The sequence below is a fragment of the Trichomycterus rosablanca genome, chromosome 14 (assembly GCF_030014385.1).
Source record: "Trichomycterus rosablanca isolate fTriRos1 chromosome 14, fTriRos1.hap1, whole genome shotgun sequence".
Taxonomy (NCBI): Eukaryota; Metazoa; Chordata; class Actinopteri; order Siluriformes; family Trichomycteridae; genus Trichomycterus; species Trichomycterus rosablanca.
In genome coordinates this window covers 36532562-36551689 of record NC_086001.1, presented here as the reverse complement: position 1 = coordinate 36551689, position 19128 = coordinate 36532562, and the positions used below count along the sequence as shown (strand labels likewise).

General features: G+C 37.4%; 1 protein-coding gene across 5 annotated transcripts in view; it reads left to right on the top strand.

The window, feature by feature from the left end:
- The first annotated feature begins 2133 nt into the window (after positions 1–2133).
- The window catches only part of LOC134326632 (spectrin beta chain, non-erythrocytic 1-like), a 46368-nt gene continuing 29373 nt past the window's right edge, over positions 2134–19128 (top strand). For 3 of the 5 annotated variants that reach the window (XM_063008800.1, XM_063008798.1, XM_063008801.1), the window contains exons 1-11: positions 2134–2266; positions 5574–5769; positions 14765–14916; positions 15014–15187; positions 15312–15403; positions 15500–15580; positions 16839–16954; positions 17049–17161; positions 17245–17432; positions 18652–18769; positions 18952–19110. In XM_063008800.1, the coding sequence (XP_062864870.1) occupies positions 5625–5769; positions 14765–14916; positions 15014–15187; positions 15312–15403; positions 15500–15580; positions 16839–16954; positions 17049–17161; positions 17245–17432; positions 18652–18769; positions 18952–19110 (1338 nt within the window). In that variant the 5' untranslated portion in view covers positions 2134–2266; positions 5574–5624. Of the gene's footprint in view, positions 2267–2973; positions 3088–5573; positions 5770–11348; positions 11524–14764; positions 14917–15013; positions 15188–15311; positions 15404–15499; positions 15581–16838; positions 16955–17048; positions 17162–17244; positions 17433–18651; positions 18770–18951; positions 19111–19128 lie in introns of those variants that run through there. The other 2 variants (XM_063008799.1, XM_063008802.1) reach the window with 2 other exon arrangements.

Below are 19128 nucleotides of genomic sequence, written 5' to 3'. Positions count from 1 at the left end.
CTTTGTACATAAGTACATAATGATCTTAATGTGCTTTTATTTATTCATGATTTAAACGCTGGACGAGCTTTCACATGAATAATGTATAAAGATTTAATTAAAGATACAAACTGACCTCAAAATATAATCAATACAAACTTTATATATTTACTTATTTAAACAAAACACATATTATTATTATACATTTCTATTGTTGCTCTATTAAAATTATTATTGTTGCTATTATATTATTGATATTATTAACATTATTTTTTATAATCATAATCATTTTTGAAAATATTTTTTTAATTATTATTATTACTTATATTGTTGTTAATGCTGTTATTCTCATTAATTTATTATTATTAATATTTTAATTATTATCATTATTATTATCATTATTATTTTGCTGTTATTGTTTAAAATTATTGTTATTATTTATCAATATTATGTTTTATATTATTTGTAAATACTTTTTTGTTCTTATTTTTATCATCATTTAAATATTATTTATTATTATCATTTTTATTTATTTATTTTTACTATTATTATTGTTTTTAGTATTATTTTAAGTATTACTATTTAAACTATTATTTATTTACTATTTTAAGTAATACTATTTAAACAATGTATTATTATTATTTGTTTTTTAATTATGGTTTTTATTATTATTATTATTATTATACTATAATTGTAAATTATTTTTATTATTTATCAATATTATTATTAACATTATTCTTATCATTATTATTTTTGTTATTATTATCATCATTTAAATACAATCATTTTTAAGTAATATTTATTATTTTTGTTATTTTTTATTATTATCATTATTTTCAGTATTATATTATTATGATTATATTATTATTATTTTTATGTTATTATATTAAACTATTATTATTTTACTGTTATGTTTTTAACATTTTTATTTTGCACCATTATTATTATCATTGTAAAATAACATTATTTTATTATCATTATTTTTTTATTATTTTTATTTTGTAATAATAATTACAATGTTAATAATGTGATTTTATTATTATTATATTGATTATTATTATTAAATGTTGGTACAGTGCAGGTGTGAGTGTGTGTGTGAACAGGTAAATGATATTATAGTGTTGGTTTTGGGTGGTGACCCCTCAGCTGGTGTATCTGTGTGTTTGTAGGTCAGTAAATGTATGTAGGTGGTGTTTGGGGTGTAGAATGTTAAACAGGTGATTTATTCGGTGCCCACTCACCCACCCACCCACTCACCCACCCACTCACCCACCCACTCACCCACTCACACGTGAAGCTTTTCTGTTCCTTATTCTGCGCCCGTACGACTCGGAGATGTTCTTTAGCGTAACCATAGTAACGCTCTGCAGCAGAGAGAGGAAGCTTGGTGCCCACTCACCCGCCCGTGCCCACCCACTCACCCGTGCCCACTCACCGCACGCTCACGTACAGGAGTGAGGGTCTGGAGACACGCCCACGGGGTCTGACGCTGAATACCACACCGAGGGGTCAAAGGTCACTCACAGCGTTTTACACACACACTCACACACTCACACACACACACACACACACACACACACACACACACACACACACACACACACACACACTTAGGACCTCCAGTTATGAAGAGTATGATTCACTGATTCTTTTACTGATTCATTGAGTGACTCACTGATTTATTGATTCTCTGTTTTTCCACAGCTTTGTCCTGGTCAGGGTCGCAGTGAAAGGTAGGAGACACCCCGGACAGGGTCACCAGGTCATCACAGCACACACACACACACACCAATTAGTGTGAGGATGATTCTTTGACTCTTTTATTGATTCCTCGAGTGATTCGTTGATTCTTTCATTCATTCTCTGAAATGCTTGATTATTATTTTTTATTTATTTATTTTTGAGGAAATAATCCACTATAAAAATGACGATACTGATTTAAACGATTTTTAAAATTATAATTCATCATTTATTTAATTATTAATTAAATACAATAAATAATGTAATATTATTATTATTATTTAAAATGTGATTTAATGTGTGAATAATTTTATTAATACTAAAATGAAGTAGATGAAGGGTGAGTGGGTGTAGCCCCGCCTCTCGGTGTCGAGCTGGTGCGCTGGTGCGCTGGTGAGTGAGTGAGTGAGTGAAGCAGAGCTCCTCTCGCCCCTCTCAGTGTAGATGTTGCTGATGTTGCCGGAGCTGCTGCTGATTTAGGCGGTTTGGAGCCTGGCAGCGGGAGGTGGCACCCATACACTCTGGTGTTTGGAGGATTTCGGGGTCGGTGAGTGTAGAACAGAATACGAAGCTGTGAGTGTGTGTGTGTGTGTGTGTGTGAATGTGTGTGAGTGTGTGTGTGTGTGTGTGTGTGAGATTCGGGAGCCGATCTGCAGTGTTGGTTCGGTGCCAGTGCCGAGCTCGAGCCGCGGATCAGTCGGGTTCGAGCGTGTGAACGTGGGCGGATTAACGGTTCCCGCTCCGGGTTCTTTCATTCGGGTTTATGCGTGTGTGGGGGGTGGAACTTTTATCGGACCCAGTACCGACCCCTGGTGTGCTCTGGTGTTCTCCTTCGGCAGCAATACGGTAAAACCCGACCCGACGACCTTCCCTCCCTCGGAGATTGAACACCGGAGGTCGTTGGCACCAGGGGGCGGCCAGTCGACCGGTACAGGTCCCGGGACCTGCCTTCGGAAGGGGTCAGTCAGGCAGGCCGGTGTAGCACCTGCGCTCTCTACTGAGACGCACCTTTGTAAAGCGTATGTGGGCAGGATGAGTGTGCGCTCTTGGGCCCCTAAACGAGGCCCTTAACAGGTCACACTAAAAAGCCTTGTTAGTAGTACTTCATTAGCATCTACGGCTGTGTTCCAATCCAAAGCAAAAAAGTATCGGGACGCCTCTTCGAACTCCAGCACGAATTCCCACAGACGTACTCCGAATCCTTCTAAAACAGGACTCCTGCCGTGGGGTCTGAAGACGCCGACTGACCTTCAGATCCGTTTGTTTTGGCGGCGAGACGCGAGGCCGCTAATCGCAGGGATCTCGGCCAGCTGCCGCATCTCGTCAGGCGGAGATTAGAGCGAGCGGACGGGGTCGTTTCGCTTCCACGTAATATTACATTTTATAAAGATATAAAGATACACTTATTTATATATATTTCAATATTTATTTGTTTATTTATTTATTTTTTGTTATTGATGTATTTATATTTTTGGGTATTTATTAATTTATATTAATATATATTTATTTTTTTAATTTATTGATGTATTTATTTTTATTTATTTGTGTATTTATTACTTTATTAAATTAGATATGCATTTTTAAGTAAATATATTGATTTTTTTACCTATTTATAATTTTTTGTATTTTATTTATTGTATTTATTTATGTATATTCTTATTTTATTTATTTGTATATTTATTGTATTTATTTATCTATATTCTTATTTTATTTATTTATATATTTATTGTATTTATTTATCTATATTCCTATTTTATTTATTTGTATATTTATTGTATTTATATATTTTATTTTTATGTTTATTTTATGTATTTTTTTCTTGATTTATATGTTATATATATTTATTCATTTGTATATTGATTGTATTTATTTACTTATTTTTTAACTTTATATTTATGTAATTTATTTATTCTTTTATTTATATATTTATTGTATTTATCTATGTATTTATTTATTTTGTTAATAATTTACATATCTTATTTATATTATTGTTATTTTTTTATTGATTTATATATTTTATTTATATTAACGTTATGTTTTTATTTTTATTGATTGATTTATGTATGTTATGTATTATTATCATCCCCGAGCAGGATAAATGCTAAGCTACATCGCTTATATACCGCTTTGTTCCAAAAAAGATGGGACGATGGGGGAAATGACAGTGGCTAATTCTTCAAAGCTTTGATAAATCGTTATAAATGTGATGGGCGTGATGGGGGCGTGTTTATCACTCTGTGTAATCCTTCTATAATATTATGGACAGTAGACGGTGAAATCTGTACATTTCTTTTCATTTTGACTCTGGACTGTCCTCGCTGGTGAACGGTTCGTTAGACCAGGTGAGTTCCGATGCGTTCTCTTCACCATCGTCGTAGTTAGCAAAGCGCCTCCGTGTACGTCCTCCCTGTACGTCCTGCGGTTCCCTGCAGATCTCGGCGATGCTGTTACGTAATTTCTCTCTCCCGCGCTGCTGCTGCGTCGTCTAAAAATACCTCGAGCTCTCGCCCCCTCCGTCTCTCTCCGGGCTGGAGTGTCGCCGGAGCTCTCGTGTTCCTCTCGCCCTTGATCCCGGGTGGAACGATGGTTTCAGGGTCGTGTGGGTGGAGTTATAACCCAGAGGAGGGAAGGTGGACTGTGTTCCATCAGTACATGAATCCCAGCAGTCATGGTCCAGACTCTAGTGGAACCTTTAGGCTGTTATAGCGCCGAAAGGACCTGAAACGGACACCCCATCATGAGTCTTGTAAGGAGGCTTCTCACAAGGTTTCAGAGTACATCTGTGGGAATTTGTGCCGGATTTGCTCCCGACCGAATGCTTTTGGGTTGAATCAGAACTCTGATCGTGAGCCAGGTCTTCTCAACCCTGAATTTCCAAATATCAGCAGAAGTGCTGTAGTGCACTTTACTGCTGTGTCACCCAAACCACTGGGTTTTATTTATTATATATTTTTATGTCTGTATTTATTTATGTATTTATTGTTTATTTATTCTTTATTGATTATTTATTTATTATTTATTCATTATTTATTGATTATTTACTTATGTATTTATTTATTTAATTGTTTTATGTATTTTTATGTTCCATTAAGTATTTATTTGATTTATATATGTAGTATTTATTATTTATGTTTTTATTTTTTACATTTAAATATTGTTTTCTTTATGTATATTTTTTTGTTTATGTATCTCATTTATTTATTTACTTATGTTTGTATACATTTATGTATTTATTGTTTATTTATGTATTTTATTTATTGATTTTTGTATTTATTGATTTATGTATTTTTAAAATTTATTTGAATTGTTTTTATATGTATTCAATTATATATTTATGTATTCTTTATTTATTTATTTGTGTATTTTATTTATTTATTATTTATTGTTTATTTATGTATTCTTTAAATGTATTTTATTTATGCTTTTTATTTATTTAAGTATTTATGAATTGTATTTGTTTTTTATTTATTTTGTTTGTATTTATTTGTTTTTTTATTTATTTTGTATTTACATATTTTATTTCTTTATTATGTTTTTATTATGTTATTATGTTTATTATGTTATTATGTTTTTTATTTTTATATTTGTATTTATTTATTTTGTATTTATTTAAGTATTTTTAATGTATTTTTTAATGTATTTTTTAATGTATTTTTTAATGTATTTTTTAATGTATTTTTTAATGTATTTTTTAATGTATTTTTTAATGTATTTTTTAATGTATTTTTTATTTACATATTTTATTTATTTAATTGTATTTATCCATTTTATTTATTTATTTTAGTTTTGGGAGTACGTCTGTGGGAATTTGTGCCGGATTGACTCCCCTTGTTCTCTCGGTGTGGATCTCTCAGGTGATTGGTGGAGAGACGCTGATGAGCAGGATCGAACCCTGAGGCGGCGAGATGACGACGGTGGCGGCGGATTACGATCACGTGGAGATCCAGCAGCAGTACGGCGACGCCCACAACCGCTGGGAGGTGGAGGAGTGGGACAACGAGAACAGCTCCGCCCGTCTGTTCGAGCGCTCTCGCATCAAAGCGCTCGCAGGTAGGTGGGCTGTGTCCCAATCCACACCGTACTGTACTGAACACGGGACACGTGTGTGTGTGTGTGTGTGTGTGTGTGTGTGTGTGTGTGTGTGTGCGGTTAGTCGCTGGGGGGCGTCCATGCTGCTCTCACACACACTGGGGTTACTGGTGTTACTGGTGTTACTGGTGTTACTGGTGACCGGATCTGCTCAGGTTCCACCGATCAATAATTTACAGCTTCATTAAACGTGCAGGAGCTTCACACACACACACACACACACACACACACACACACACACACACACACACACACACACTAACACTAACTCTGTTTAAATAAAGCAGCTTTATTTAAGCTGTCTGTGGGAATTTCCCTCCCAGTGGCTATAGGCTGTTTGGACATAAGCCAATCATGACTGTGCAGACGCCCGACTGGCCGATAGCACGGCGGGGATTCGAACCCTGGATCCCCAGATCTCAGTAGTGGTGTTCCAGCGCACTTTATTTATTTATTTACTTTGATTATTTTTATGTGTTTCTTATTTATTTGTGAATTTTTAAACTTATTTTCATTTATTTATTTAGTGGTTTTTTTTGTTATATATAAATGTTTTTTTGTATTTATTTATGTATTTTTTATTTATATATTTAAATATTTATTTATTGTTATTTATCAATTGTTTTTTTGTATTTATTTACTATTAAATATTTAAATATTTATGTATCTATTTGTGTATTTATTGATTTATTTTGTTTATCCATTTATTTATTGTACTTATTTATTTTCTGTAGTAATCAATTATTTTTTTATTTATGTAGATATTATTTATTTATCTATTAATTTGTAATTTATTTATATAGTTACTGATTTATTTGTTGATTTATATTTGTGTATTTATTGATTTATATATTTTTTTATTTTTTATGTATTTTTAGTTTGCTTATAAATATCTATCTATCTATCTATCTATCTATCTATCTATCTATCTATCTATATATATATATAGGTTTTTTTATTTATATATTTAATTTATATATTTTTTGTATTTATTTATTAATATACTGTATTTTTATTTGTTATATTTTTATTATTTAATGTACATATTTTTTTATATTTATTTATAGAATTATTGATTTATTTATATATTGAATTATTTGATTTTACTTTACATTTATTGTTTTACTTTTTATTTAATTATTATTATTTATTGATATAATTATAGATGTATGTATATATTTGGGTATTTCTACGGCCTCCTCTTGGTTCTGGTGGGGGGGTGGTATTTCTGGGGGGGTCAGCAAACACGGTCGCTCTCAGATCTTATCACCATGTTCTGCAGGGCGGCCGCGGGTCTCTGAATAATTAAAACATCGGCCGCGCCCCACCAAGACCCTTTTATTCCCTCTCGCCCATCGACCTGCTGCCTCCCCCCCCCCATCTCAAACATCCCCCGCTTCCTAAATTCTTCACTCTGGTCCTACATGTTTGTGTCGGGTTCATGTTCAGGACGCTCGTACTGACGGGGCATCGACAGAGGGGTACGTCAGAACCCAATTCAGGGAAGATTCTGCCCCCCCCCCCCCCCCCCCCACTGCGTTATTAAAGAAACTGAATAATTAATTTCTCTTTATTATTAGTGATGGTTAGAAATAATCCACTGGGTTTTATTTATTACTTTATTTATTTAAATTGTGTTTATTTTTTATGTATTGATTTATAGTATGTTTGTTTTATTTCTTTTTATTTCTTTATGTTTATATATTTTTTATTTGATTATAATGATTTTTATATATATATATATATATATATATATATATATATACAGTGTATCACAAAAGTGAGTACACCCCTCACATTTCTGCAGATATTTAAGTATATCTTTTCATGGGACAACACTGACAAAATGACACTTTGACACAATGAAAAGTAGTCTGTGTGCAGCTTATATAACAGTGTAAATTTATTCTTCCCTCAAAATAACTCAATATACAGCCATTAATGTCTAAACCACCGGCAACAAAAGTGAGTACACCCCTTAGTGAAAGTTCCTGAAGTGTCAATATTTTGTGTGGCCACCATTATTTCCCAGAACTGCCTTAACTCTCCTGGGCATGGACTTTACCAGAGCTTCACAGGTTGCCACTGGAATGCTTTTCCACTCCTCCATGACGACATCACGGAGCTGGCGGATATTCGAGACTTTGCACTCCTCCACCTTCCGCTTGAGGATGCCCCAAAGATGTTCTATTGGGTTTAGGTCTGGAGACATGCTTGGCCAGTCCATCACCTTTACCCTCAGCCTCTTCAATAAAGCAGTGGTCGTCTTAGAGGTGTGTTTGGGGTCATTATCATGCTGGAACACTGCCCTGCGACCCATTTTCCGGAGGGAGGGGATCATGCTCTGCTTCAGTATTTCACAGTACTTATTGGAGTTCATGTGTCCCTCAATGAAATGTAACTCCCCAACACCTGCTGCACTCATGCAGCCCCAGACCATGGCATTCCCACCACCATGCTTGACTGTAGGCATGACACACTTATCTTTGTACTCCTCACCTGATTGCCGCCACACATGCTTGAGACCATCTGAACCAAACAAATTAATCTTGGTCTCATCAGACCATAGGACATGGTTCCAGTAATCCATGTCCTTTGTTGACATGTCTTCAGCAAACTGTTTGCGGGCTTTCTTGTGTAGAGACTTCAGAAGAGGCTTCTTTCTGGGGTGACAGCCATGCAGACCAATTTGATGTAGTGTGCGGCGTATGGTCTGAGCACTGACAGGCTGACCCCCCACCTTTTCAATCTCTGCAGCAATGCTGACAGCACTCCTGCGCCTATCTTTCAAAGACAGCAGTTGGATGTGACGCTGAGCACGTGCACTCAGCTTCTTTGGACGACCAACGCGAGGTCTGTTCTGAGTGGACCCTGCTCTTTTAAAACGCTGGATGATCTTGGCCACTGTGCTGCAGCTCAGTTTCAGGGTGTTGGCAATCGTCTTGTAGCCTTGGCCATCTTCATGTAGCGCAACAATTCGTCTTTTAAGATCCTTAGAGAGTTCTTTGCCATGAGGTGCCATGTTGGAACTTTCAGTGACCAGTATGAGAGAGTGTGAGAGCTGTACTACTAAATTGAACACACCTGCTCCCTATGCACACCTGAGACCTAGTAACACTAACAAATCACATGACATTTTGGAGGGAAAATGACAAGCAGTGCTCAATTTGGACATTTAGGGGTGTAGTCTCTTAGGGGTGTACTCACTTTTGTTGCCGGTGGTTTAGACATTAATGGCTGTATATTGAGTTATTTTGAGGGAAGAATAAATTTACACTGTTATATAAGCTGCACACAGACTACTTTTCATTGTGTCAAAGTGTCATTTTGTCAGTGTTGTCCCATGAAAAGATATACTTAAATATCTGCAGAAATGTGAGGGGTGTACTCACTTTTGTGATACACTGTATATATATATATATACAGTGTATCACAAAAGTGAGTACACCCCTCACATTTCTGCAAATATTTCATTATATCTTTTCATGGGACAACACTATAGAAATGAAACTTGGATATAACTTAGAGTAGTCAGTGTACAGCTTGTATAGCAGTATAGATTTACTGTCTTCTAAAAATAACTCAACACACAGCCATTAATGTCTAAATAGCTGCAACATAAGTGAGTACACCCCACAGTGAACATGTCCAAATTGTGCCCAAAGTGTCAATATTTTGTGTGATCACCATTATTATCCAGCACTGCCTTAACCCTCCTGGGCATGGAATTCACCAGAGCTGCACAGGTTGCTACTGGAATCCTCTTCCACTCCTCCATGATGACATCACGGAGCTGGTGGATGTTAGACACCTTGAACTCCTCCACCTTCCACTTGAGGATGCGCCACAGGTGCTCAATTGGGTTTAGTCCATCACCTTTACCTTCAGCTTCCTCAGCAAGGCAGTTGTCATCTTGGAGGTTGTGTTTGGGGTCGTTATCCTGTCGGAAAACTGCCATGAGGCCCAGTTTTCGAAGGGAGGGGATCATGCTCTGTTTCAGAATGTCACAGTACATGTTGGAATTCATGTTTCCCTCAATGAACCGCAGCTCCCCAGTGCCAGCAACACTCATGCAGCCCAAGACCATGATGCTACCACCACCATGCTTGACTGTAGGCAAGATACAGTTGTCTTGGTACTTCTCACCAGGGCGCCGCCACACATGCTGGACACCATCTGAGCCAAACAAGTTTATCTTGGTCTCGTCAGACCACAGGGCATTCCAGTAATCCATGTTCTTGGACTGCTTGTCTTCAGCAAACTGTTTGCGGGCTTTCTTGTGCGTCAGCTTCCTTCTGGGATGACGACCATGCAGACCGAGTTGATGCAGTGTGCGGCGTATGGTCTGAGCACTGACAGGCTGACCTCCCACGTCTTCAACCTCTGCAGCAATGCTGGCAGCACTCATGTGTCTATTTTTTAAAGCCGACCTCTGGATATGACGCCAAACACGTGGACTCAACTTCTTTGGTCGACCCTGGCGAAGCCTGTTCCGAGTGGAACCTGTCCTGGAAAACCGCTGTATGACCTTGGCCACCATGCTGTAGCTCAGTTTCAGGGTGTTAGCAATCTTCTTATAGCCCAGGCCATCTTTGTGGAGAGCAACAATTCTATTTCTCACATCCTCAGAGAGTTCTTTGCCATGAGGTGCCATGTTGAATATCCAGTGGCCAGTATGAGAGAATTGTACCCAAAACACCAAATTTAACAGCCCTGCTCCCCATTTACACCTGGGACCTTGACACATGACACCAGGGAGGGACAACGACACATTTGGGCACAATTTGGACATGTTCACTGTGGGGTGTACTCACTTATGTTGCAGCTATTTAGACATTAATGGCTGTGTGTTGAGTTATTTTCAGAAGACAGTAAATCTACACTGCTATACAAGTTGTACACTGACTACTCTAAGTTATATCCAAGTTTCATGTCTATAGTGTTGTCTCATGAAAAGATATAATGAAATATTTGCAGAAATGTGAGGGGTGTACTCACTTTTGTGATACACTGTATATGTATTTACTTATTGATTTTTTAAAACTATATATTTACTATTTTTTATATATTTATTGATTTAAATATTTCTTTTTTTATTTAATTGTTTATTAATATAATAATTATTAGTGTTTTTAAGTATTTATTTATTTTAATATTGATTTATTTATGTAATTACTGATGAATTTATTTATGTTTTTATGCATTTATTGATTTTTTTATTTCATTATTTATTCACCTTTATTTATGTAATTATTGATTTGTTGTTTTAATTATTTATACTTAAATTTTTTATAATTTTATTGTTACTGCTCCGCCCACTGTTCCCCAGAGCTCCGCCCACTGTTCCCCAAGCCCCGCCCATTCTCCACAGAGCCCCGCCCCTTGTCCCCTCCTGAGCTCAGTGGTAGGTGAGCTCTCTCGGTTCCTCTTCCACTCTCGTCCCGGGTCCGGCTGCATCAGTCCGTCGGTCGTGGATGCCGGAACGTTCCGGACGCTCTCTCGGGTCTGTCGGTTCTTTAGGTTGAGAGGGAGCGCTGATGATGGAGCTGCAGAGGGCCACCAGCGTGCCGGGGCCCTTGTCCCAGGGCCCTTTGTCCCCCGGGCCCCTGTCCCCGGGGCTGGGGGCTTCGTACCACGGTTCCGTTCCAGGGTCCAGTTACGGTGCAGCAGTTTTCAACTACAACCAGCTGGAGGGTCGATTTAAACAGCTGCAGGGTGAGTGTGTGTGTACAGTGTGTGTGTGTGTGTGTGTGTGTGTGTACAGTGTGTGTGTGTGTGTGTGTGTGTGTGTGTGGAACAGGGTTCTGTAAGTACAGTGGAACAGGAGAAGCTGAAAACCTGAGCAGGAGCTTCATCAGCCTCTGAAATATTAATGAGATGCAGGAGGGGACACGCTGGGGCCCCCGGCAACCGTGAGTGTGTGAGTGTGTGTGTGTGTGTGTGTGTGTGTGTGTGTGTGTGTGTGTGTGTGAGTGTGTGTGTGTGTGTGTGTGTGTGTGTGTTTGGTTTGAGGTCTCCGGTGCTTCTTCATCATTTAAATGCATCAATTTTGCGTTTTACTGACTGGGCACAAATTCCAGCAGACATGGTTTAAAATCCTGTGGAAAAACTTGTATTTATATTTCTTTACATATTTATTTAATGATTTAATTTGATTTTTATTTATGTATTGATTGATTATTTATATATTTTTGTTTATTTATTTATGTGTTTATTTACTTTTTATTTATGTATAATTAGTTTTTATTTATTGATTAATGATTTATTTATGTTTTTATTTTTATTAATTTATTTATGTATTTATGTGCTTTTTCATTTTTTATTTATTAATATATTTAATTAATTATTTATATTTTATGTATTAATTTATTTTTAGTTTTTATTTATGTATTGATAGTTTTTATTTATTGATTTATTAATATTTTTATTTATTGATTTTTTAAAATATTTTAATTGATTTATTTATAATTTTATTTACTGACTTATTTATATTTTTATTTGCTTTATTTATCATTTTATGTATTAATTTATTTATATATTTATTAATTTATAGTTTTTATTTATTGATTTAATCATGTTTTTATTTATTTTTGATTTTATTTGTATTATTTATTTATGTTTTTATTTATTTATGTATTTCTGTGCTTTTTGATTTCTTTATTTTGATTTATTAATTTATTAAAATTTTTATGTGTCTGTGTGGTGCGCCCGGCTGGGTGATAGCGGAGCTGAGATCGGATCACAGAGGAACTACTCGTCCTCGTCCATTCCCGCTGGTCCCTACATGGACCTGAGCCAGGCGCGAGGGGGGCGCGAGGGGGGCGCGAGGGGGGCGCGAGGGGGGGCGGAAGCGTCGCTTTTCTTTACCCGGCGACATCCCGCCGGTAACCGTCTCAATGCCCCTCAGTTCCCCTCCCCGCTGCTTCCTGACGGACGGCCCGGGCGCTACTGTGGAAGCGTCGGCCTCCCGCGGTGGCACGTTGGCACCGGTGCTGTTTGGGAGCGGAGATAGCGATTAGCCATGCTACGCTTCCCAGGCCTAACGAAGCAGACCTGCTGATGATGCGCTGGTGCTTTTCGGGGAGAAAGTCCCATCGTGCACTCGACGCTAGGCTTGTACGTCTTTACACTGAACGGGCGCTTGGGGCCAAACCATAGCAACCACCATAGCAACCGCCTAGCAACCGCCTAGCAACAGCACCAAAAGGGTAAAAATCGTAACAGTAAAGGACGGTTACATGACGGGGCGTCCACATACTTTTGAACGAGTGAAGTAAAAGTTCCTCATGAACTTTGTCCTAACGCTGGGAGCAGGACGCCACACCGACCACCGCTAGGAAATGATTAACCTCACACACACACACACACACACACACACACACACTGTACATCTCACACTAGCATGGGGAAATATGTGGCCACGCCCTCTATGACATCATGACGGTTCACTGTGCTGAGGTGTGTGTGTGTGTGTGTGTGTGTGTGGGGTTAACCTGGAGGTAGATGAAGTGTATGAGATCACGACCCCGTGTTGAATGTAACAGGGTTGTGTGAGATGCTGCAGCGTGGAACAGTGGGCGCTGACGCCGAGCTTGTTGGGGGGGGGGGGGGGGGGTGATGGGGGGGGGGGGTCTCATCAATCACCATCAAGGTCAAAACTGATCAGCCCGAAATGAACACACACACACACACACACACACACACACACACACACACAGTATCGATCACTGATGCATCCTTCACATCAACGTAACAGGATCCTAGTGTGTGTGTGTGTGTGTGTGTGTGTGTGTGTGTTACATAGTGTAGAACTATACCAGTCTAAACCTTTAGTACGGTACAGTGTGATTTGGGACACAGCCGCTTCCAGTGTCATGGTAACCCCGCACCCCGTAACCCCGTAGCTTTACTTCTGATCTTCTCTCATATCTCTTTGATCTGATCTCTGATTTTCTCTTTGATCTCTAACATCTCTTTCATCTCTCGTATCTCTTTGATCTTCTCTTTGATCTCATCTCTCTGATTTCATCTTTGATCACATTTATTTCTCATATCTCTTTGATCTTGTCTTTGATCTCTATGATCTCTCTTATCTTCTCTTTGATCTCTCTTATCTTCTCTTTGATCTCTCTTATCTTGTCTTTGATCTTTATAATCTTGCTTATCTTGTCTTTGATCTCTATGATCTCTGTCTTATCTTCTCTTTGATCTCTCTTATCTTCTCTTTGATCTCGCTTATCTTTGATCTTTATAATATTGCTTATCTTGTCTCCATGATCTCGCTTATCTTCTCTTTGATCTCTCTTATCTTCTCTTTGGTCTCTCTTATCTTTTCTTTGATCTCTGTGATCGTGCTTATCTTGTCTTTGATCTCTATTATCTCTCTTATCTTGTCTTTGATCTCTATTATCTCTCTTATCTTCTCTTTGATCTCTCTTATCTTCTCTTTGATCTCTCTTATCTTGTCTTTGATCTTTATAATCTTGCTTATCTTGTCTTTGATCTCTATGATCTCTGTCTTATCTTCTCTTTGATCTCTCTTATCTTCTCTTTGATCTCGCTTATCTTTGATCTTTATAATATTGCTTATCTTGTGTCCATGATCTCGCTTATCTTCTCTTTGATCTCTCTTATCTTCTCTTTGATCTCTCTTATCTTTTCTTTGATCTCTGTGATCGTGCTTATCTTGTCTTTGATCTCTATTATCTTCTCTTTGATCTCTATTATCTCTCTTATCTTCTCTTTGATCTCTATGATGATCTTCTATATGATCTTCTCTCTGGTCCTGAATCTGATCTTCTCTTTGATCTTCTCTCTGATCTCTCTGATCTCTTTTATCTTCTCTCTGATCTCTTCGATCTTCTCTCTGATCTTCTCTCCGGTCTCTCTAATCTCTTTGATCTTCTCTTTGATCTCTTTAATCTCCTCTCTAATCTCCTCTCCGGTCTCTCTGCAGATGAGCGTGAGGCGGTGCAGAAGAAGACCTTCACCAAATGGGTGAACTCTCACCTGGCCCGGGTCTCCAGCCGCATCACCGACCTGTACATGGACCTGAGGGACGGTCGGATGCTGATCAAGCTCCTGGAGGTCCTGTCCGGAGAGAGACTGGTACACCCGGACGTTAACGTACACGCTTTTGGTCGTACCCCGTCTTCCACTAACTGAAGCTTGACCGGTCATCTTGTTCATGTTTTTTCGGACGTAGCCCAAGCCCACCAAAGGCCGGATGAGGATCCACTGTCTGGAGAACGTGGACAAGGCCCTGCAGTTCCTCAAGGAGCAGCGCGTCCACCTGGAGAACATGGGCTCCCACGACATCGTGGATGGAAACCACCGCCTCACCCTGGGTCTCATCTGGACCATCATCCTGCGCTTCCAGGTGACCGGTCGCTCCTCATATTATTATTAGCGCCCACGGCTGTGTTCCAATCCACACGGCTCTGTACCGAACGCACCATAAATAGAACACAGCCGATAGCGTCTGGTTCTCGTGTCTCCGACAGATTCAGGACATCAGCGTGGAGACGGAGGACAGCAAGGAGAAGAAATCCGCCAAGGACGCTCTTCTTCTGTGGTGCCAGATGAAGACTGCAGGGTACAAAAATAAATAATTACATTAATGAATAATTATTTCATGTTTTTCTTTGATCTTCGTCAGTATTTAACGACGCTCTGAACCTTCTCCTGTCAGGTACCCCAACGTCAACGTTCACAACTTCACCACCAGCTGGAGGGACGGCATGGCTTTCAACGCCCTGATCCACAAACACAGGTACGTCCGCTACAGCGCCACCACCAGGCCACCTTCTACTGTACCTCCCATTACACACACTCTCGATTTAACGCTGTTTACATCAAAGAAAAAGTTCTATAACTGTAAAACTGATTTAGACCTCACGCCACTCCTCACCTTTATCTACCGTAAATATTTATGTTATACATATTTGTACATATTTGTTGCAAATATTTGTGGTATATATTTATTGTAAATATTAATGTCGTTTTTTATAGTAGATATCTGTTATTTTATAGTAAATATACTGTATGTGGTAGATGTTTATGGTAGATATTTGTGGTAAATATTTATGTTATATATTCATGATAGATAATTATTGTAGGTATTTATAGTAAATATTTGTGGTAGATATTTATGTTATATATTTATGGTAGATATTAATGGTATATATTTATGGCAGCTATTTATGGTAAATATTTGTGGTGTATATTTAAGAATATTTATGCAGATTTTTTTATAGCAGATATTTGTTATATATTTATGGTAAACATTTATGGTAGATATTTATGTTATATAGTTTTGGTAGCTATTTATGGTACTTAGTTATGGTAAATATTTGTGGTAGGTATTAATGGTAGATATTAATGTTATATATATGATAGATATTTATGTTAGATATTATGATAAATATTTATGATAAATATTTATTTTATGTATTTACTGTAGATATTTGTGTTATATATCTATGGTAAAGAATTATGATGAATATATTTTGAATATTTATAGTAAATATTTAAGTTAATGTGTATGGTATATATTTGTGGCAAATATTTATGACATATTTATGTTATATATTTATGTTATATATTTATGATAGGTATTTATGATAGATATTTATGTTATATATTTATAGTAATGAATTATGATGAATATATTTTTGATGAATATTTATAGTAAATACTTATGGTATATATTTTGTTGTATATTTATCGTATACATTGTTCTATAACTCATTAAAATGGATGTAAATAAGTCAGGGATGTAATAACGAGGTTTCGATCATTAATACTGTAACGAGATCATCCTGGTTCCACTCATCATAACTTCAGTCCATCTCAGATCAGGTGTATAATATGAAAGTAGAGCCACGCTGTCTAGGTCAGGAATTACGCTGGTCAGAAAGGCTACTGTGGTACCAACTCTCACTCAATGTCCAGGTAACACCAACTTTACCGTGAAGTACGGTGGTGGTAGCATCTCTCTCTCTCTCTCTCTCTCTCTCTCTCTCTCTCAGGCCCGACCTGATCGACTTTGACAAGCTGAAGAAATCAAACGCTCACTATAACCTGCAGAACGCCTTCAACCTGGCCGAGCAGCACCTGGGTCTCACCAAGCTTCTGGACCCCGAGGGTAAGATACGCCTAAACCTCCGGCTCCAAACACACTGGGGAAGAACCTTCAGGAGACGCTAATCATGTGTGTGTGTGTGTGTGTGTGTGTGCAGATATCAGCGTGGAGCACCCTGATGAGAAGTCCATCATCACCTACGTGGTGACCTTCTACCACTACTTCTCCAAGATGAAAGCGCTGAAGGTGGAGGGGAAACGGATCGGGAAGGTGAGACGGTTACGCCCTACCCCTGCCCTCCCCCTCAGACGGGAAGTGGGCGTGGCGCTCACCCTGTGGTGTTCCCCTCCCAGGTTCTGGACAGCGCGGTGGAGACGGAGAAGATGATCGAGAGGTACGAGTCTCTGGCCTCCGAGCTGCTGGAGTGGATCGAGCAGACCATCATCATCCTCAACAACCGCAGGTTCGCCAACTCACTGGTGGGCGTCCAGCAGCAGCTCCAGGCCTTCAACAGCTACCGGACCGTGGAGAAACCGCCCAAGTAAGTTCCAAAAGTATGTGGACGCCTGAGTGACGGATCTGTTAACGTTAACGTGATGTGGAAACTCCATTATGTACTATTGTACCGTATATATTATATCATATCATATATAGTATCGTATTTATTGTATTGTATTGTATATATCAAATTATATATACCATATCGTATATATCATATCGTATATATATTTTATTGTACTGTATATATCTAATATAATATATAATAATATATATTGCAATATTGTATATTTCAAATTGTATATATCATATCGTATATATTGTATTGTATATATCAAATCGCATATATCATATCATAAATGTTGAATGTCTCGTATATATCGTCTCATTTATATCGTATCGTATATATCATATCGTATTGTATATAGTATTGTATATATCGCATCGTATATGTCATATCGTATCATATCTAGTATTGTATATATCATATCGTATATGTCATATCGTATCATATATAGTATTGTATATATCATATCGTATATATCATATCGTATATATCATATCGTATATATCATATTGTATTATATATAGTATTGTATATATCGCATCGTATATATCATATCGTATTATATATAGTATTGTATATATCGCATTGTATATATCATATCGTATCATATATAGTATTGATTATATCGTATATATCATATTATATATATCATATCGTATCATATATTGTATCGTATATATTTTATCGTATCATATATAGTACTGTATATATCGCATCGTATATATCCTAGCATGTGTATCGTATCATATATATTGTAGCGCGTCGTATAAATCATATCATATATTTCGTATTGTAAATATCATAGCGCATATCATATTATATATATCGTATCATATTTATTGTGTAATTTCATATAAATGGTATTGTACATGTTATCGTATCGTATATATCATACTGTATATACTGTATTGATATATCTCGTATCACAAATTGTATATAGCATCATATTGTGTATATTGTATCATATAAATCGCAGGATATATATATCGTATTGTATAAATAGCATCATATATATCATATCGTACATATTGTATCCTATATATCGTATTAGATGTATTGTATAATACATATATCATATCGTATTATATTATATCATATGGTATATATTGTATGATATATATCGTACTGTATATATAGTATTATATCATCTTAATTCTTGTTGTGTATTTGAACTTTGTTTGTTTATTATTTTTAGATTTACAGAAAAAGGGAACCTGGAGGTTCTGCTCTTCACCACTCAGAGCAAAATGCGAGCCAACAATCAGAAAGCGTACACGCCGCGGGAGGGGAAGCTCATCTCCGACATCAACAAGGTCCACATCAACGTATTATATGTATTGTATCGTATATATATGGTATATATAGTGTAGTATATATCGTATCGTATATATCGTATCGTCTATATTGATCATAATTATCATATCGTATCGTACATATGGTATTTTATATATTGTATCGTATGGTATATATCGTACCGGATGTGTTTTTGGCGCAGGCGTGGGAACGCCTGGAGAAGGCGGAGCACGAGCGGGAGCTGGCGCTGAGGACCGAGCTGATCCGTCAGGAGCGGCTGGAGCAGCTGGCGCGCCGATTCGACCGCAAGGCGGCCATGAGGGAGACCTGGCTGAGCGAGAACCAGCGCCTCGTCTCACAGGTGGGCGTGTCCCGTTAT